General features: G+C 42.0%; 1 protein-coding gene across 3 annotated transcripts in view; it reads left to right on the forward strand.

Moving 5' to 3' along the window:
• Nucleotides 1-21,546, forward strand: part of LOC136400275 (methylcrotonoyl-CoA carboxylase beta chain, mitochondrial) — a 170,278-nt gene that overhangs the window by 1,633 nt on the left and 147,099 nt on the right. For all 3 annotated transcript variants that reach the window (XR_010750279.1, XM_066376650.1, XM_066376665.1), the window contains exons 2-6: nt 5,359-5,425; nt 9,617-9,701; nt 12,342-12,443; nt 17,227-17,354; nt 20,395-20,507. Coding sequence is in view for 2 of the 3 variants with exons in the window: in XM_066376650.1 (XP_066232747.1) it covers nt 5,359-5,425; nt 9,617-9,701; nt 12,342-12,443; nt 17,227-17,354; nt 20,395-20,507 (495 nt within the window). In the remaining variant the exon portion in view is untranslated. The remainder of the gene's footprint in view (nt 1-5,358; nt 5,426-9,616; nt 9,702-12,341; nt 12,444-17,226; nt 17,355-20,394; nt 20,508-21,546) is intronic.

Consider the following 21,546-nt stretch of genomic DNA (forward strand, 5'->3'; position numbering starts at 1 on the left):
GAGGGCCTAGAGCAGGGGTCCCCAAACAACGGCCCGCGGGCTGCATTTGGCCCCCTGAGGCCATTTATCCGCCCCCCCCCCCCCGCACTTCCAGAAGGGGCACCTCTTTCATTGGTGGTCAGTGAGAGGAGCACATTGACCATCTCATTAGCCAAAAGCAGGCCCATAGTTCCCATTGAAATACTGGTCAGTTTTTTTATTTAAATTTACTTGTTCTTTATTTTAAATATTGTATTTGTTCCCGTTTTGTTTTTTTACTTTAAAATAAGATATGTGCAGTGTGCATAGGGATTTGTTCATAGTTTTTATATAGTCCAGCCCTCCAGTGGTCTGAGGGACAGTGAACTGGCCCCCTGTGTAAAAAGTTTGGGGACCCCTGGCCTAGAGCTTTCTGGTCTGCCACCTTTTTGACATCAGGTGCGGGCCCACGTTCTTGAAGGTGGCTATTAGCTAGGGGTTAAGGAATGTGGGCCTGAGAATGTAACTTCTTTCTCTGTGTAGATGTTTTATGTTCTGGTCCAGTCTGTGCACCAGTAATTAGAATGGGGAAGTAGCCGTGGTGTGGTGGGAAAAGCACTGCTCTGTATTTTATGTATGTTAAAATCTAACGATGTGTTTCCATAGGGGGGAAAAACCTCAAGGGAAATAAGCTAAATGTTAACAGTGGCCCAATCATTGGGCAGAAGAGGCAGAGTAGGATGTGGTTTCTGGAGGTCGAGACCTTTGGTTTAAATCCTGGCTATACCACCTGTTGGCTGAGTGATCCTGGAGTATATCCTTAGTCTCTCTGAGCCTCAGTCACCTCATCTGTATAATAGCATTAATATACTGCTCACAAAAATTAGGGGATATTTCAGAACGTATATGAAGCTATAAAATATCCCCTAATTTTTGTGAGCAGTGTAATTGTGGTTATTTTAAAGAGTTATCAGGATGGTTAGTTACTACTTAGATCAATAATAAATAAACCCTCAAAAAATACTAACTCTGATGATTACCTCCTCTCCTCAAAGTCATCTCATGATCTGTATTTTGCCAGCTTTTTCTTTTTCTTTTTTTAAATTTTTTATTTATTCATTTTAGAGAGGTGGGGTATAGGGGGGGAGAGAGACAGAGAAGGGTAGGGTCAGGAGCAGGAAGCATCATCCCATATTTGCCTTGACCAGGGAAACCCAGGGCTTTGAACCAGCAACCTCAGCATTCCAGATCAACACTGTGGTTTATCCACTGTGCCACCACAGGTCAGGCTAGCCAGCTTTTTGTTAAATTTTATTTTTATTGGTTTTAGAGAGAGAGAGGAAGGGGGAGAGAGAAAGAAATACTGATTTGTTCTTATTTTTGCATTCATTGGTTGATTCTTGTGTGTGCTTCTGACTAGGGATTAAACTCTCAAATTTAGTGTATCAGTACGATGTCCTAACCAACTAAGCCAGGGGTTGGGAACTTTTTTGGCTGAGAGAGCCATGAACGCCACATATTTTAAATTGTAATTCCGTGAGAGCCATACAACGACCCGTGTATGTTAGGCATTATCCAATAAAAATTTAGTGTTGTCCCAGAGGACAGCTGTGATTGGCTCTAACCACCCACAACCATGAACATGGGCTGTAGGAAATGGATTGTAAAACATGAAAATGTTTTATATTTTTAACGTTATTATTTTTTTTATTAAAGATTTGTCTGTGAGCCAGATGTAGCAATCAAAAGAGCCACATCTGGCTCACAAGCCATAGGTTCCCAACCCCTGAACTAAGCTAACTGTCCAGGGCCTTAACTAACTTTTCTTTCAGTAATGCAATGTACTGAACAGTCCCAAGATATCATTGTCCAAAATAACAAGTATTTATTTTTTGCTCTTGAATCTGTGAGCTCATGGTAGCAGTTACGGTAAGCAGTGCGTTGGATTCAGGTCTGCTCTGCTTGTTTCTTATTCCAGGACCAAACTGAAGGAGCATTGGCTACTGGGGGAATGCTTCTCTCATAATGGAAAGCCAGGGCAGCAGGGGAGAGAATGGAAACACCTTGTCACTTTTAATGCCTCAGCTTGCAATTAGTACACTGTCACATTTGCCCACAATCCACTGAACAAAACAAGTAATAGGAACACAGTCATGGATTGTGTGATGGGGTGATATCTCACAGTGAACTTTGACAAGAGTTGTAGGGAAGGAAGAATTTTGAACAAGTAATACAGTTTTCCTTATGGTCTCAGATGTTTGCTTGAGCTATTAATACTTGGAACGCAACTATTATGTCTGCGTTCCAAAAGGACAACCTCATCTACTTGCCCTCTTTCTTTATTTTTAATTTATTTATTGATTTTTTAGAGAAAGAAAGAGTGAGAGACCTTGGTGTTCCACTTGGATGTTCCATTTAGTTGTGCTCTCATTGATTGCGTCTCGTACATGCCCTGACCCAGGGATCAAATCTGCGATCTTGGTGCACCAGGACAATGCTTTCTTCACTGTGTCCCCCGGCAAGGACTGCATGCCATTTAAAAAATATTTTTATTATATTTTTTTTGTTATTTAAAAATATTTTTTCTTGTGCTCTTTTAAAAAAGCCTTTCTAGAAGTCTTACTTTCTGCCCATATTTCATTGGTTAGAATTTAGTCACACAGCCACACCTGTCTACATAACTCCAGGATATATATTAATTTTCCAGCTAGGCTTGTTGCCTTTTTGAGTAAAATTGAGGTTCTATCATCAAGGAAGACCGGAAGAATGGATGTGGATAAGCAGCTAATATAGTCTGCCACAGATAAAAATAACAGCATGGGAGAGTAGGTGTGTTCTTCTTAAATTATATTAGATGTTAAAAGATTTCACTTAGATGCACCCATATTTCCTGGGACTTTCGGCTACAAGTGATAAACTGATGCAAAACACATAAACACAATGAAAGAAAACCCAAAAAGAAAAAACAACCCATAAAAGGGGTACAGATGGCCTTAGATGGAAGATGGCACAAAGGGGCTGTGACCACAATCCAGTTTCTCCCTGCCTAATGTTCCTAGTCACTCATGTTAGACCAGTAATGTAATGTTGGCCCTCACTTCTCCGACCACTGTGTGCTTCAGACAGGCTTGGTAGTGACAGTTTTCTTATTTTTTAATGGGAGGCTAGCTTGGCTAGGGTAAAGATTTCTTGCATAACCAGCTTTAGCTTTGATTGCTGCTTTCTAAATTGGGCAATGTCTTGGCTGCAGTGGTTGTACCCTGCAGTGTATATGCTCTTTAAATAATTACTTGTTTTCTCTATATGTGAATTGTTTTTTATCAGCTCTGAACTTTGGGGCTGTGGTTGGCAAAGTTGGCAGGAGACAGCAGGTAGGATGCGGGATGGGTATGGGGGGAGAAGGAATAAAACACTAAAGGCCCACCAGAATCCCATTGTCTCTAGATCTGCAAGGGAAGAACTTGGAAAGGACACTGGGGATGCATTTAGCTCTGTGGGAAAATTCTATGGGACGAATAGAATATTTCAAGACAAAAAGGATGGTAGAAGTTATAGTTTAGGAAAGCCTTCAGAAACATATCAGCCGGTGTGGGTATGTAGACCTCCCCAAGGATCCTACTCAAATAAACTGTAAAAAACAAATATATCTGATAGTTGTGAAAAAATCTTTACTAATTGGACATTTGAGGATATTAACAGATTAGTGATAGGCGATAGTGGTCCTCATCTTTTGGAGAATTGGAAATACTTACAGGACAAGTGTTATATCTAGGATTTTCTTCAAAATAATTCAGGGTAGGGGCATAAAGGAAACAACGTTGGCCATGTATGGATAGTTGTAGAAGTGCATTGGGTACATTTCATCATACTAGTGCTTTGCTTTTGTATATGTTTGATAATTTGCATGAAAGAAAGTTAACAGCAATGACAACAAACCACACTAAGGGTTGCTGAACGCCCCTCTTTAATTGCTCTAATGCAGCCTGCCTATTCCTTCCCTCCCTAGTGCTGTTGAGCTAAACAGGAATGAGCAGGAGAAGTATGTTATAGTGATTGGAGGGGCTTACTTGGGAATTAGACCCAAATGATATCCCTGAAACAAACCCTTTCTCAATGTTAAACAAAGTAGGATTGGAGTTGTATCATTCAGATGAATTCATCTAAATTTGAATAGCTGGAAGGGGTCATGCGAAAGGAATTAAATCATCAGATATATTAATCCCATTATAGAGAACAAAATGCGTTAACAGGAAAAACTGAATTTTCAAAAATATTTAGCTACGTAAATATTGTTTTAAAGTAATGTGCTGATTAAACAAAATTTACAAATGAAAGGTGAGCCTGACCAGGTGGTGGTGCATTAGATAGAGCCTCGCAGTAGATAGAGCGTCGGACTAGGATATAGAGGACCCAGGTTCAAGACCCCTAGGTCGCAAGCTTGAGGGGGGAGGGGCTCATCTGGTTTGAGCAAAAGCTCACCAGCTTGGACCCAAGGTCGCTGGCTTGAGCAATGGGTTACTCGATCTGCTGAAGGCCCATGGTCAAGGCACATATGAGAAAGCAATCAATGAACTAAGGTGTCACAACAAAAAACTGATGATTGATGCTTCTCATCTCTCTCTGTTCCTGTCTGTCTGTTTTATCTATTCCTCTCTCTGACTCTTTGTTTCTGTAAAAAAAAAAAAAAGAAGAAAAAAAAAAGAAAGGTGAAAACTTAGTTTCTCTGCTCTTTTTTCACTTCTTATTGTTTATATTTTCTTGTCTATTACTGTAGAAAATTTCTAAACATGTTACCACAGAGTTTTATTTCTTTTTAAATATAAAATTGAATCCACTTTTTTCCTGGGCTTTGTTTTTAAATGTAATGTGTCAGTAGGACCCACCTTTTTCCTGGGCTTTGTTTTTAAGTGTAATTTGTCAGTAAGGAAGTAATTCCGCGTTGGTAGAATCCCTCTCCTCAAATAGTTATAGAGGGCACAGAAAAAATAAGATGTCATTCTAACCCTTAAAAATTAATGACTGTATGGCTTGTATTTCTGAAAATAGAAAAACAAATAGAGATCAGTTAAGTTCAGTAGATGTTTAGGAAGAAAGGTGTTAAAATGAGTAGGAGTGACCAGAAGTGGTGTTGGTGATGGGATGGAACTACCTTTGCCTTTAAAAGTGGGTACAATTTGGGTAGATGGACCAGAGAGGGGTGGCTTAGTGAAGAGCTTGAGCAACACTAAAGGCAGGAATTAATCTTTCCGTACAACGGAATGGCCTAGCATGGAGACCACTGGATGGGGTGGCCCGCCCACTGTGGCAGCCACATGGGGCAGGCACATGGTATTCTTCTTAACCCTTATTTTGGTGGAAAAAATAATTGCTTTCTAATATAATTTTCTTTGTTTATTTTAGGAAAACTATGAACAGATGAAAGCACTAGTAAAGCAACTGCATGAACGAGCTCAGAAAATAAGACGAGGTAAAGTTGGTAAACCCTTATTTATTCTTCAGTTTATGCAGCTGTTAGCCTAAAAATAAAAGGCCAAGGTGAGAAGCAACAAGCATTTATTTGAGATCCAAAACAATAGCTATTCCGGAAGCACTGATTCAGGCCAGAACCCAAATACTATAGTGTTCCAGTTAGGAGGTGAAGATAGTATATTTATGGGAAAGTTAGGTGGAATAATTACATGAATAGAAAGTGAAGGAATTCTATGAGTATTTATACACTAAGGAAGGAATTTCTGTAGATAAGCTAACATAGTGATTGATGATAAGTCTAAAGAATGCTTTTAGTTTTCAGTCCAGTAGTCATGTCTGCTTTCTCGATTGTTTTGCAAATACTTGTTAGGAATACAGTGCTGCCTTAGGTCCAGTCCAAGGTAGTTTTGTCCAGTTTTAACATTCTGAAGTTTGAGGAATAAGATGTGCAAGGCAGTTTGTCTGAAATGGTAGTGCGTCCATTTGTATTATTTTTCACACTTTTCATTATGATATCCCTTCATAGTTATTGATTTTGGGAAAAACTAGTAGCATTAAGCTTTTGTGGATTTGGTGGTATGCAGACATTTTATTTTGGTTCCTATTGGCCCTTCCCCTGCTCGTGTAGCACTTCTACTATTTGGGGAAAAGTAGAAATTCATATTTATCGATTGTTGAACTGAGGCTTCTTAAGATTTGTTTCAGCACAGCAGCACGCTGTGCACGCAGAGGCTGCTAGTGGTGTTTCGATCGCCCGCTGCTGACAGTGATAGAAAGATGCTGTAAACTGAGTCCTGATTTCGGGGATCTTAAAATGTGAACAAAACGTATGTATCAAAATGATGCAGTATGGTAAATGGGAGAGAAGGAAACAGTCTTTTCTGGCTCTGAGTCTGTGGGAATGGAGATAATTAACACAAAATCTTTCAGAATAGTCCTTGGAAAACTAATATCCTGTGTCGAGCTATTTGTGGTCCATATATCCTCGGTCAGTTTAAATGTCATAGAAGCTTAATTCTGTGATCTGAGACTGTATCAGGATAGCCCTCTTTCTGGATTTTCTTAATTAAACTAGAATTCACTACTGCTGCAACTAGCTTGGCAGTGGGTGTGCACAAAAGGAGGGCGCTGCAGTACTTTTGAAAAAACACACAAGACACAACATACAGAAAAAATGGGTACAGGAGACTCCCAGCCTCTAGGACTGAGAGCCCAGCTCTCTGCAGCCTCATCGTATTTATTGGTCTCTTTGCTCATCAAGCAAATCAGCAGAGCCTGGGTTCAGGTGCAGAGAAGGCTAATTAACTAATACCTTTCAGGTATGTAGGGAAAAGACCATAGGGATCAGCTGTTTCCTTTAAACAATCCTATCAGTGCTTGCAGGGGCAGTGTTCTGTCCCCGCAGGATTTGCCAATCCAAAGTCCACAACAAAGACTTGTCTCAGGACAACAGTGTAATTCCCAGCTATTGTCCTGCACACTAGCTGTTCCAAATTGCAGATTCAACTGTAGGCAGAATTAAGAAGAAGGCTGTCTTAAGTGCTTAAACATTTCTATTGTGTCTCTGTGATCCCACCCTCCCCTGCCACCCCTACCCCTGCTGGCCCCATAGTGGGCACTGACGTCACCTGACTCTCCAGAGACCCTCACCAAGGCCTGGCCAACCTTGCGATGCTTTAGGTTCATTTTTCTTTCACTGTTTCTGTATTTTTCAACAGCTTTATTAAGGTATAAGTTACATACAATGAACCACATCATTTAAAGAGTACAATTTGAGTATTGACATGTATGTTGTTGTTGTGAGTCGGGGGCGCAGAGAGAGAGATCAGCAGATGAAATCATCAAGGACTAGCAAAGGACCACTGCTCACTCAGGCAAATGGCCCTGAGTTTGCGCTGTGTCCTATTTTTATTCACAAGACTTCAAAAAGCTTTTTACTGAGAAATTGGCATAACTTCAAGCGTAACTTAAAGATACATGGAGTACACCTGCATGATAGCTTAATAACAACATAATATCAAAAGGCATTAATTGCTATTGTTTCTATGGTTTCCACAACATTCCTCTCTTTATCTCAAGGGATAACCTTGGAAGGTACAGAAATCTTATGAGAATGTTTTACTGAGAAAAAGCCCAGCAACTGCCTTCAGTCACATAGACCTGTTTCAGTGACCTGCCTTCAAGTCACAAAACAATTCTCTTGGCAAAACATTCTTTTCTTGTTGGCTGTGTTCCCATCCAAGGCCATGCAATGGATTATTCCACTACAATATGTATATACCCATGAAACTATCACCACAATCAGTGTGATGAACATGTCCATCCCAGAAGTTTCTCCTGCCCCTTGGCAGTCCTGCCTCCTCCCCTTCTTCCCTCCTTTCCCACCTCAGACCCCTAAAGCCAGCTCAGTAGGGAACTCTGAGTTCCCTGTGGTTGCGAGAAAAGATAAAAACGGTTTGATATAATTCTACCATGTGTAACTAAGTTGCTTCTGTTCAGAATTATTTTCATTTTTATAGATGTATAATGTTTTCTTTGTAACCTTAAGATAGATTTAATCTTAAAAATATCCACCTCTGCCCTGGCTAGTTGGCTCAGTGGTAGAGCGTTGGCCTGGCGTGCAGGAGTCCCAGGTTCGATTCCCGGCCAGGGCACACAGGAGAAGCGCCCATCTGCTTCTCCACCCCTCCCCCTCTCCTTCCTCTCTGTCTCTCTCTTTCCCTCCCACAGCCAAGGCTCCATTGGAGCAAAGAGTTGGCCCGGGCGCTTAAGATAGCTCCGTGGCCTCTGCCTCAGGCACTAGAATGGCTCTAGTTGTAACATAGCGACGCCCCAGATGGGCAGTGCATCGCCCCCTGGTGGGCATTCCGGGTGGATCCCGGTTGGGCGCATTCGGGAGTCTGACTGCCTCCCCGTTTCCAGCTTCAGAAAAAAAAAAAAAATCCATCTCTTTAGCAGAAATAATCTCCTTAGATAGAGGAAAGAGTCCTGGTTTGAAAAATAAGGCTATACTTGGAAGCTTGTTTGAAATAGATATGAACTATTTTCACACCTAAAGAAACAAAGAAATAGCTTTCTTAAATAGTTAAACATTTCGTTAGACAAAGGATATGTTAAGATGAAATTCTTGGGCAACAGTGCAAATCAGCATAGTAGAAGTACAGTCTGATCCTTCTGATCAGTTGCCTTGGTTTGGGGAGAGTTTGCTTTGCTATTCAGACCTGGAGCCCAGCAGCCCTCGGGGTGGGTGAGGTTTGGTGCGCTGCCCACCTCAAGCTGCTTCATTAGGTTAGCTCAGCAGACTCTTCAATAATTGTGATTTTGGGGTGTGGGGTGGTGCAGAAAAAAATAAAATAATTGTAATTTTTTTTTTTTATCTGGAGCAACATCAGGAAACACCAGAGACAACCTCTGAGTCAAGATACTAACAAAAGAGGACGTTGTAATTGCTGTATAAGGAAGGTGTTTAACTCTCTTCTGTTTGGAGACAGCAGACAAAGTCATAGGTCACTAATGGCACCGTTAGATAAGTTTTACTGTGCTGTCATGGAAGTCATGTCTAAAATAATACTTTTACCTGGTCCACGTGAAGGTAGGAATTTTTCAAATTTCACGTGGCACAGTGCTGGGTATTTGTTGTAGCTGTTTAATACGTGTGGTACAGTTGAGGCAGCCTTTGCATTGCATGAGCTGTAGAGAAAACATTATGTTATTTCTTTAAGTAATGACTAGTGAATTCAGAAAATGTATAAAATGCTGTGAAATTTGGAATAGATTCATTTTAGTTTATTTTTTATTTTTGCTCTTCTTTTAAATTAAAAAAAAAATTCCAATTGTGCTTGACATTTAACTTTGTATTAGTTTCATGTGTACAGCATAGTGATTAAATTTTTATATAACTTATGAAGTGATCCTCTTTAAAAGTGTTGTACCCACATGACACCATACATAGTTATAGCCAATAATATTATAATAGGGATAGACTGACTTAAAAAGGAAAAACACCTGTTTGTTTACTCCAGAAAACTGGCAGCTTGTAAGTTGAGTGAATGACCTGAAAAATTAGCTATTTTACAAGATATGTTTAACTTCTAAAAGCTCTCTATTTTGGACTAAGTGTTATATTTTACAGGCATTAAAAGGACACCTTATAGCATGTCAGTCTAATCTAATCTTGCTTTTATCATAGGAGGTAGCGAGAAAGCCAGACAGCTCCACATATCAAGAGGAAAACTGCTGGCCAGAGAAAGAGTCGATGGTCTTTTGGACCCAGGGTTGGTATCTACCCAAGTGCTAACTCAGTGTTCTCCATTCCATGGGACTTTTCTCAGAGAGCTTTGTAAAAAAATGATTTTATTATTTATTTATTTATTTATTTATTGTATTTTTTTGAAGCTTGAAACGGGGAGAGACAGTCAGATAGACTCCCGCATGTGCCCGACCGGGATCCACCCGGCACGCCCACCAGGGGCGACGCTCTGCCCACCAGGGGGCGATGCTCTGCCCCTCTGGGGCATCGCTCTGTTGCGACCAGAGCCACTCTAGTGCCTGGGGCAGTGGCCAAGGAGCCATCCCCAGTGCCCGGGCCATCTTTGCTCCAAGGGAGCCTCGCTGCAGGAGGGGAAGAAAGAGACAGAGAGGAAGGAGAGGGAGAGGGGGAGGGGTGGAGAAGCAGATGGGCGCTTCTCCTGTGTGCCCTGGCTGGGAATCGAACCTGGGACTTCTGCACGCCAGGCCGACGCTCTACCACTGAGCCAACCGGCCAGGGCCTATTATTATTTTTTAGAGAGACAAAGCAGAAGGAGAGAGAATGTGAAGCATCAATTCAAAGTTTCTTCACTTTAGTTGTTCATTGACTGCTTCTCTAATGTGCCTTGACCCGAGTGGTCTATCCAAGCCAGTGACCCCTTGGTCAAGCCAGCAACCTTGGGCTCAAGCCAGTGACCATGGGATCACATTGATGATTCAGCAGTCAGGCTGGGTACCAACCCCTCACTCAAGTCGGATGAGCCCTCATTCAAGCCAGTGACCTTGGGGCTTAGAACCTGGGACTTCAGGGTCTGTGGTCAATGCTCTATCCACTGCGCCACCACTGGTCAGGCTAAATGCTCAATCTTATCCTAAGTTTCAATAACAGATGTTCATTGAGACGCTACTGTGTGTCCGGCACTGTTCCAGGTCCTTTTGATACATCAGTTGACAGTGTACACAAAGATCCTTGCCCTCTGGAGTTTACATTGTAGCAGAGAAGATTGAAAATAAATGACAAACATCAAGTATTTTATAGTATGTAGAAAGTAGTAACTGTCCCGTGAGGAAGAAAGGGAGAGTCAGGAGAAGATGGAAGTAAAGATGCTGTTTTAAGTGAGGTGGTTAGGTTAGGCTTCAATGAAAAGGTGACATTTGAGCCTAGATTTGAATGAGTAAAGAGAGATAACCCTGTGAATATCTTGGGGTAACGTTTTGCAGGCAGAGGAAATGGCCAGTGCAAAGGCCCCGAGGCGGGAATGTGCCAGATGTGCTGGTGGGCTCGAGGAGCAAGGAGGCCGGTATGGTTGGGGTAGAGGGCATGAAAAGGAGAGTAGTAGAAATGGGATCAAACTCCCTAATACCTTTTAGTCCAGGAGAAGAACTTTGGCTTTTACCTTGGGAAATAGGAAGATTTTTTGGGCATTTTGAACAGGAGCCTGTTATGCTCTATCTGACTTTTTATTTTATTTGTATATATTGATTTTTAGTGAGAGAGGGAGAGAGAGAGGAATATCAATCTGATTGAACCAGCAACCTCTGGGTGTTGGTACGATGTTCTAACCAATGGAGCTATACAGCCAAGGCTCTAATTTACATTTGAAAAGAGTTATTCTGGCTGCTGTGTTGTGAGTAGACTGCAGGCAGCAAGGCTGGGAGCACCGAGACCACTTAGTGGGCTATGGCAGTATTTCAGGACAGACATGATGGCGACTTGGACTAGGATACTACTTCCTAGTAGTGGAAATGATGAGAATGTCAGGTTCTGAGGCTATTGTCGTGACAGACTAACCCAATAGGAATTCTTGAAGGACTGGATTAGTGGGATGTGGAGGATTGGAGAGAACAGAAAGACTGCAAAATTATTTTTTCATGACATGCACACACTCCCAAATGGAGAGAAAGTCTCCTAACACCTAGTATATATCCTTCTAAACCATTGGACCATTTTCATTAGTATGTATATTATTAATACAAAATTTTTTAAAAGAAAAATGGAATCATACAATATATGGGTATTCTAATCCTCTTTTTTTCTTTCTTACTGTATTTTGAACATTTAAGAAAGAGCTAAAATACATCAGTGGTTAAAAGCCTGGTTCCAGATTGCTTATTAAAAGCCAGCTCTAATCAAATGTCAGAATAATCTGGAGATGTTTTCTCTGAACATATGTACTCTGATTTATCAATGTCACTGCATGAAAATTAATAATAAAAAAATATTGTTAAAAAAAAAGCCAGCTCTGCTACTTACTAGTGACACAGTCTCTGTGTTTCAGTTTTCTCATCAGTCAATGGGATTTATAATAGGATCTACCTGAGAAGGTAGTTCTTAGGTGTAATGAGTTAGATTTCTAAAAGTTCTAGAAGAGAGCCTGGCACACAGTAAGTGCTACATAAGTTTTAGGTGCGATGCTCTTTCTATATTAGTAAACACATTCTTAAACACCTTTTAAAATAGTACCTAGTTATTGTATGGTTATACCGTACAATTCCCTAAAACAGTGATGCTAGATTTTGTTTTGGATTTTTTTTTTATAGATTTTACATAAAATATACACATTTGAAACCCTGGTTTATTAAAGAGAAATTTTTTTATGTGTAATTGTTTATGCTTTTTTATAAAAAATGACATTATTTCAGACAACATCCTTTCTTTCCCTCAGGTCTCCGTTTCTGGAGTTATCCCAGTTTGCCGGTTACCAGTTATATGGAAATGAGGAGGTCCCTGCAGGTGGCATTATTACGGGCATTGGGAGAGTATCAGGGTGAGTATTCTACTGACACTCTACATCTAGAGTCAGCAAGACTGACAAGGCACGGCATCCACCACTCACTGCTTTGTATCTTAGCATGCAAGTTTTTTTTTTTTAAATATTTATTCATTTATTTATTTGAGAAAGGCAGGGGCAGAGAGAGAGACAGGAACATTGAGCTGCTCCTGTATGTGCCCTGACCTGGAATCGAACCGGCAACCTCCGTGCTCTGGGATGATGCTCCAACCGACTGAGCTATGTGGCCAGGGCAGCATGCAAGTTTTATGCTATTGATATTTTATAGGGCTGCAGCTTCCTATACAGGAATGTATTAGATCCATTTGTGGTGCTTTAGGGACAAAAATTGAAGGGAAGGAACCCTAGCAAAGATCCCAGGAGCCAACCCAGATCTCCCTACTTAATTAGAATCTCCAGGTGGACTTGGCTTGTGTGGTTTTCCAGGTTCCACAGGTGATCTCCTCACATCTAGGGTGAAAACCGCTGTCTTAGAGGAGTAGCTCGCCTAGTGTGGTCCTCAGGTAGCATCAGTGTTGCTTAAGGACTTTGTTAGAAATGTAGGTCATCAGGTTTCTCAAAGGTACTAAATCGTCCTCTGGGGGTGGGATCCTGCAATCAGTATTCTCAAGTGCTAATATTGGAGACATACTGTAGATTTAGAGAATTCTATCTAGATTGCTAGAAGATGAGTGTTTTTGTATATATTTATTTTTATATGATCTCACATTTTCTAAGAAGTTACCCTGCCAGACACTGTAGCATTTGCACTGATTAGTTGTCTTAATCTTCACCACAGATCAGTGAGAGTGGGTATTATTATTGTCATAAATATTCTGAAGATAAGGAAAAGGAATTAGAGTTAAGTTACTTGCCCAAGATCAAGGCAATGGCAAAGGTCAGATTTGACCTCAGGCAATTGGATTCTGAGCCTGATACAAGTAGATTGGATTCAGATTCTGGTTATTGGTGTGTGTTCCTCCGCTTTTCCAGAGCTCAGTGCCTACAGGGGAGGTGTAGCTCTAGCCATTGGTCATTGTTTCAGAGCTGGCCGCAGGCTTTCCTGGTTCCTATTCTGTAAGTGTAGCAGCTGCAGTAGAAGGGAGCCCCTGTGGGGACAGGCCTTGTGCCAGCCCATTGCTGAGTCATGGTGTAGCTCTGAGTATAAAGCTCTGGTTCTGGTGCCCACCTTTGAAGATGGGCTTTGGAGTCCCACTATTAAAACTAGAGAAGATCCAGAGAGAGACAGAAAGAGGAACAGATAGAGACACATAAGAAAGCAGAGAGATGAGAAGCATCCATCCTTCATTGCAGCTCCTTAGTTGTTCATTGACTGCTTTCTCATAATGTGCCTTGACCAGGGGGCTACAGCAGACTGAGTGACCCCTTGTTCAAGCTAGCGACCCCGTGCTCAAGCGCTGGTTCCTCAGAGTTTCGAACCTGGGTCTTCTGCATCCCAGTCTGATGCTCTGCGCCACTGCCTGGTCAGGCTGGAATTACGAAGTTTTATATGTGTAACCTATCTGTGCAAGAAACATCCAAACCTGTAGAGAATTCTAATGAGTTTATTTGAGCCAAACTGATGACATAAGACACATGTCTGGGAGTAAGATCACAAATGCTCCAAAAAGTAACAGTTTTGCATCTTCTTTTAAGCATTTGAAATTAAGGAGGGTACTAAGGAAGATGACCTTTAGAGGGAAAAAAAACAAGGTGGGGATTAAATTACAGGATCATAAGATTCTCTGCTCTCCTGAGCTGGTTTCAGTTTATGGCTTCAACTGTTTCTAGATATATAGAAATAATGGGCAGCTTGCTTAAGGCAAAGATAAACCTTCACTAAAAAGTTAAATGTTGGGTCACCACTACCCACCATGACCTTCCCACTTTGAAATTTATGATTGGTTCACCCTGTGAGATTATGTTCCATAGAACTTTTTTTTTTTTTTTTTTTTTCGACAGAACCAGAGAGAGAGAGAGAGAGGGACAGATAGGGACAGACAGACAGGAAGGGAGAGAGATGAGAAGCATCAGTTCTTTGTTGAAGCTCCTAAGTTGTTCATTGATTGCTTTCTCATGTGTCTTGGTGAGGGGGGCTATAGCAGAGTGACTGACCCTTTGCTCAATCCAGCGGCCTTGGGCTCAAGCCAGCAACCGTTGGGCTCAATCCAGTGACCATGAGGTCATGTCTATGATCCTATGCTCAAGCCAGTGACCCCTCGCTCAAGCTGGTGAGCCTGCGCTCAAGTCTACAACCTTGGGGTTTCAAACCTGGGTCCCCTGCATCCCAGTTCAACGCTCTATCCACTGCACTATCGCCTGGTGAGGCTCCATAGAACTTGTTTTTTCATCCACAGATGTAGGTGAACAAAACAGATGCTCAAGGGAGAGGAGCCCTATTATGTTGTGAGCACTGCTACCCATCTACCCCAGCACTACCTGAGTCTGTGTGTGCAGTTCTGCTCTCTGTTCAACAGGGGTTCAATGCGTGTTACCTTAGAATTCTAGAGAATATAGAGTTGAGGTATCAAAAACTTCATACATATGAAGAAGATTGTTTTATAAGCAACACACAGTTCTATCAAGTTTTAAGTGGAACCTCTAATCACCAGGTTTCTTGGCAGTCCCAAGCACTTTCCTCAACCTCACACCTGTGTTCACCACCCTGGTTTCTGTGTGTTCGTTGTGGGCTGAGGTACCAAACAAACAAACTGGTTTTGTTGAGAAAGTGTACCAGTGATGACTCATCGTAGAATACATTTTTTTTTTTTTAATAAGTGAGAGGAAGGGAGATTGACCAACTTCTGCATGCACTCCGGCAGGGATCCACCAGGCAACCCCTATCTGGGCTAATGCTAAGACCCAGCCAAGCTATCCTTAGTGCCCAGAGCGATGCTCTAACCAGTTGAGCTACTGGCTGCAAAAGGGGAGGAGAGAGAGAAGATGGTCACTTCTCATATGTGCCCTGACCAGGGATCAAACCTGGGATGTCTACACACCAACTCGACATTGTATACCTTTTTTTATTTTTTAAAGATTTTAATTCATTTTTTAGAGAGAGAGAGAGAGAGGGAGGGAAGGGGGTAGAAGCAGGAAGCATCAACTTCCATATGTGCCTTGACCAGGCAGCCCAGGGTTTCAAACCGGTGACCTCAGTGTTCCAGATCGATGCTCTAATTCACTGCACCACCGCAGGTCCTGCATAGGATACATTTTTAATATGCTGTTTTAAGATTATCTGTTGTTTTCTTAAGCTAGATGAATGTTGTATTTTAAACTTCTTTTAGCAAAGCATATGGCAGCAATGTTGAAGAACTTTTGAAAACAAAAAATATATGATCTTTTTTTTTTTTGACAGAGACTGAGAGAGGGACAGATAGGGACAGACAGATAGGAAGGAGAGAGATGAGAAGTGTTGATTCTTTTTGTGTTTGTTTGTTTTTTGTTTTTTTTTTTTTCTGTATTTTTCTGAAGCTGGAAACGGGGAGAGACAGACAGACTCCCGCATGCGCCCGACCAGGATCCACCCTGCACGCCCACCAGGGGCGATGCTCTGCCCACCAGGGGGCGATGCTCTGCCCCTCCGGGGCATCACTCTGCCACGACCAGAGCCACTCTAGTGCCTGGGGCAGAGGCCAAGGAGCCATCCCCAGCACCCGGGCCATCTTTGCTCCAATGGAGCCTTGGCTGCGGGAGGGGAAGAGAGAGACAGAGAGGAAGGACGGGGGGGGGGGGGGGGGGTGGAGAAGCAAATGGGCGCTTCTCCTATGTGCCCTGGCCGGGAATTGAACCCGGGTCCCCCGCACGCCAGGCCATGCTCTACCGCTGAGCCAACTGGCCAGGGCCTTTTTGTGTTTTCTTAGTCTTCTTAGTTGTTCATTGATTGCTTTCTTATATATGCCTTGACTGGGAATGGGGAGGCTGCAGCAGAGCAAGTGACCCCGTACTCTTAGCCAGCGACTTTGGACTCAAGCCAGCAACCTTGGGGCCATGTCTATGATCCCACATTCAAGCCAGTGACCCTGCGCTCAAGCTGGTGAGCCTACGCTCAAGCCAGTGACCTCAGGGTTTCAAACCTGGGTTCTCCACATCCCAGTCTGATGCTCTATTCACTGCGCCACTACATGGACAGGCACAAAATATATAATGTTGATGAGCCAGTTTTTATTTTTACAAATTGCCTTCCTAAATGGAAACTTTTTTTTTAATATTTTATTTATTGATTTTTTAATTGATTTTTAGAGAGAGGGGAGAGAGAGAGAGAAGGGGGAGGAGCAGGAAGCATCAACTCCCATATGTGCCTTGACCAGGCAAGCCCAGGGTTTCGAACCGGCAACCTCAGTGTTCCAGGTCGACGCTTTATCCCACTGCGCCACCAAAGGTCAGGCCCTAAATGGAAACTTGAAGTTAATTATGAGGGATTTCCTCACCCTTGAGATTTGGATTGGGGGGGGAGTCAGGGAGTAGCAGCATTATTATCTTGTTAGGACCCTTTCATTTAAATAACAATTATGAAATGTGGCGTAGGTTATTAGTTTTTCGCTACTAATGTAGGACTGATAACTCTGTTAAAAGTGATCATTTTCTGTTATAGAAATGAGTATGTGAACTGTGATTCAATCTTGCTTTTATATCATAAGATCGTCTAGTAGTATCTGTCATTGGTCATCTGTACTAGAAGTTGAAGGTGACATTGGAGTGTCTTAGAATGCGATGTAATTGGCTTTAACTATGAAGAAATCTCTCATCTTCTCTTTCCAATGAAATTTCTGCCTTTCAGAGTAGAATGCATGATTTTTGCCAATGATGCTACTGTCAAAGGAGGTACCTACTACCCAGTGACTGTGAAAAAACATTTACGGGCACAAGAAATCGCACTGCAAAACCGGCTCCCCTGCATCTACCTGGGCAAGTCACAGACTTATGAAACAACCTGGTAAAATACATGACGGTTTAGAAGGCTCTATGTATAGGACATTATCAATGAGTATTTTAAAAACTATTAGTTTCTTCCATAATTACAAAAGAAATGCATGGTCTTGGCTTGAACTCTGAGACAAAAAGTAGAATAGAATTACCCATACTGAGAAATAACCCCTGACAGTATTTTGGTTTTGCCAGTTTTTTCTCTACTTGTGTGTGCTTCTTTTCTTCTATATATTTTATTGTTCTGTTAACCGTATGGGTTCAAACTATAAAAGAGTATAGAGCTAATAATTTTGGATCTTTTCAGTGTCAGATACTATGTTAAATGCTTGAGTTTGTATATAATTTGAGCAGAGAAAATTTTAAGATCTTAATTTTAATTATTTAAAATTTATTTTTCAGTTACAGTTGATAAATGTTTTATATTGCTTTCAGGTGTACAACATAGTGATTAGACATTTATATACCTTACAAAGTATCACTCTATTAAGTCTAATAAGGAAATTTAATTTTCAATGAAAATGAATTCATGTTTAAAATTAAAATACATTTAAATCTAAGGATTTTTCAAAAGATCACAAAAGCAAGCCAGTATAAAATCACCACTTTCTTGATATTGGTTTTGTTTGGTAAAAAGCCAATATATATCATTAATTTATGTGGGTATTTGAACAGGTACTGACATAGAGGATTTTTGTTGGTGTTTTTGTTGTTGTTTCCGGAAGGTAAGTTTACCTGGTTGACTACTTTCTATAAAAGGGGTCCCCAAACTTTTTACACAGGGGGCCAGTTCACTGTCCCTCAGACCGTTGGAGGGCCGGACTATAAAAAAAACTATGAACAAATCCCTATGCACACTGCACATATATTATTTTAAAGTAAAAAAACAAAACGGGAACAAATACAATATTTAAAATAAAGAACAAGTAAATTTAAATCAACAAACTGACCAGTATTTCAATGGGAACTATGGGCCTGCTTTTGGCTAATAAGATGGTCAATGTCCGGTTCCATATTTGTCACTGCTAGCCATAACAAGTGATATGACACGCTTCCGGAGCCCTGGTGCGTGTGTCCCGCGTCACTGGAAGTAGTACTGTACGTGAGTGACGCTGCGTTTTGCGGCGCCGCCACATACAGTACTCCAGGAGCACAGGATGCATCACTGACCATCAATGAAAGAGGTGCCCCTTCTGGAAGTGCAGCAGGGGCCGGATAAATGACCTGAGGGAGCCACCTGTGGCCCACAGGCCGTAGTTTAGTTTAGGGACCCCTGTTCTATATCTACAATACAGCAAATGAGGTCCTACTGCTTACATGTGCTATGCCACACAATAGAGGGGTGCAGTGAAGAGTTTTATGGCATCCTTGTCTTCATTCTACTTATAATGATAGGAGACAAGATATAATGTATCAAACAACAAAAGATGACTTATGGTTGGAGGCAAGGATAATAGGTATGGTACTAATAACTTTTTGTAGTATGATTGTATGCATAGTATGTGCTGAACTAAGTACTGTATGTCACACACTTTTTTTTTTTGTGACAGAGACAGAGGGACAGACAGGAAGGGAAACAAATAAGCCTCAATTCTTCATTGTGGCACCTTAGTTGTTCATTGATTGCTTTCTCATATATGCATTGACAGGGGGGCTTCAGCAGAGTGAGTGACCCCTTGCTTAAGCCAGCGACCTTGGCCTCTAGCTGGTGAGCCTTGCTCAAACTAGATGAGTCTGCACTCAAGCCGGGGACCTCGGGGTCTCGAACCTGGGTTCTCCGCTTCCTAGTCTAATGCTCTATCCTCTGCACCACCACCTGGTCAGGCCACACATTATTTCATGTCATCCCAATAAGAATTCTGTGGTATAGCTACTGGTTGTTTTTTTTTTTTTTTTTTTAAGATTTTAGTTATTCATTTTAGAGAGAGAGAAAGGTCAGGAGAGCAGGAAAACTCCATTTGTAGTTGCTTCCTGTATGTGCCTTGACCAAGCAAGATCAGGGTTTCATACCCGTCACCTCTGTGTCCCAGTTCAACACTTTATCCACTGTGCCACCACTGGTCAGTCAGGGTAGCTACTGTTGTTATCTTCATTTCAAGGTGAGGGAATTGAAGCATAGAATGGCTAGGAAACACTCCTGTGACCAAAAACTATGAAGTAACCAAGCTGTTTTTAACTCATCATGCATTCTTATCCACCACTGTAAACTGCTGTAAAAACAGTACCAGAGTCTATATGTGCTAAATTTTCACTAAAATCTGTATATTTTTGTTTATTTTTGTTTTTGTGACAGAGACAGAGAGAAAGACAGAAAGAAGAACAGATAGGAACAGATAGGCAGGAAGGGAGAAGCATCAGTATTTCTTTGCGGCACCTTAGTTGTTCATTGATTGCTTTCTCATGTATACCTTGACCTGGGGGCTGCAGCAGAACGAGTGACCCCTTGCTCATGCCAGCAATCTTGGGCTAAGCCAACAACCTTGGACTTCAAGCCAGTGACCCTTGGGCTCAAGCCAGTGACCATAGGGTCATGTCTGTGATCCCACACTCAAGCCAGCAATCCCGTGGTCAGGCTGGTGAGCCCACGCTCAAGCTGGTGACTTCAGGGTTTTGAGCGTGGGTCCTCCATGTCTGAGTCCAACGCGCAATCCACTGTGCCACAGCCTGGTCAGGCTATAGTTTTTGTATTGGTTTAAAAGAGGGGAAGACACTTTTTTTAGCTGAATGGGTTAAGCATTTAAACTGTTTGTGGGGCTTTCGCTGGTTCTCAGAGGAGAGAATACCCTACACATTTCAAGTGGCCTTTTGTATAGGGGTAGGAGAGCCTAATGGATTTGAGGGAACAGTGAACCCTTTAGGCTGCGTTGGATTGGAGGAAGATGCTGTAGAACAATTAGAGAAAGACAGAGCAAGTTTTTGTGAATGTGGTTAAGAAATGATGCTGTCATTGATAAACTCTTCTGAGTGTAGTGTATTTTGTTCATAGAGATGTTCTTATGTTTTTCATTTCTGTTCTCTTCAGTTGATTCAGGAGGGGCAAACTTACCTCGACAAGCAGAAATATTTCCAGATCGAGATCACTTTGGCCGCATATTCTATCATCAAGCGATTATGTCTTCTCAAAATATCGCACAGGTAATTTCTCATGAGTGAGATATATTGCTTTTTGTTATAAATGATTTTGCTACATAGGCACTCTGAGATGACTTAACACTAGTGAATTAAGAGTTGAGGCTTTTTTTTTTTACAGAGACAGAGAGAGAGTCAGAGAGAGGGATAGACAGGGACAGACAGACAGGAATGGAGAGATGAGAAGCATCAATTACTAGTTTTTTGTTGCGTGTTACAACACCTTAGTTGTTCATTGATTGCTTTCTCATATGTGCCTGGACTGCGGGTCTTCATCAGACCGAGTGACCCATTGCTCGTGCCAGCAACCTTGGGCTCAAGCTGGTGAGCTTTTGCTCAAACCAGATGAGCCCGCACTCAAGCTGGCAACCTCGTGGTCTCGAACCTGGGTCCTCTGCATGCATCCCAGTCCGATGCTCTATTCACTGTGCCACCGCCTGGTCAGGCAGAATTGAGGCTTTTTTCACAGAAAGTATCTTAAGGTTACCTCCAGTCAGATTTTTCTATTATAGGAATATGCTTCTACTGAAAAAAAGAGGCATGTACAAGACAGTTTGTTTTAGCATGTTTGTTACAAAAAAGTTAAAGAGCAACCTAAAGATCATTAATGGAAGATTTAAAATACAGTTCTAAGCTGTTGAGGTGAATGAAGTATAATTGTTTGTATCAACATAAGTTTCAAAAATTTTTTTTTTTTTTTTGTACTTTTCTGAAGTTGGAAACGGGGAGGCAGTCAGACAGACTCCCACATGCGCCCAACCGGGATCCACCCGGCTTGACCACCAGGGGGCGATGCTCTGCCCATCTGGGGCATTGCTCTGTTGCAACCAGAGCCATTCTAGCGCCTGAGGCAGAGGCCATAGAGCCACCCCCAGCACCCAGGCCACCTTTGCTCCAATGGAGCCCTGGCTGCGGGAGGGGAAGAGAGAGTCAGAGAGGAAGGAGAGGGGGAGGGGTGAGAAGCAAATGGGCATTCTCCTGTGTGCCCTGGCCGGGAATCGAACCCGGGACTCCTGCACTCCAGGCCAATGCTCTACCACTGAGC

The sequence above is a fragment of the Saccopteryx leptura genome, chromosome 1 (genome assembly GCF_036850995.1).
Source record: "Saccopteryx leptura isolate mSacLep1 chromosome 1, mSacLep1_pri_phased_curated, whole genome shotgun sequence".
In the NCBI taxonomy this organism is placed as follows: Eukaryota; Metazoa; Chordata; class Mammalia; order Chiroptera; family Emballonuridae; genus Saccopteryx; species Saccopteryx leptura.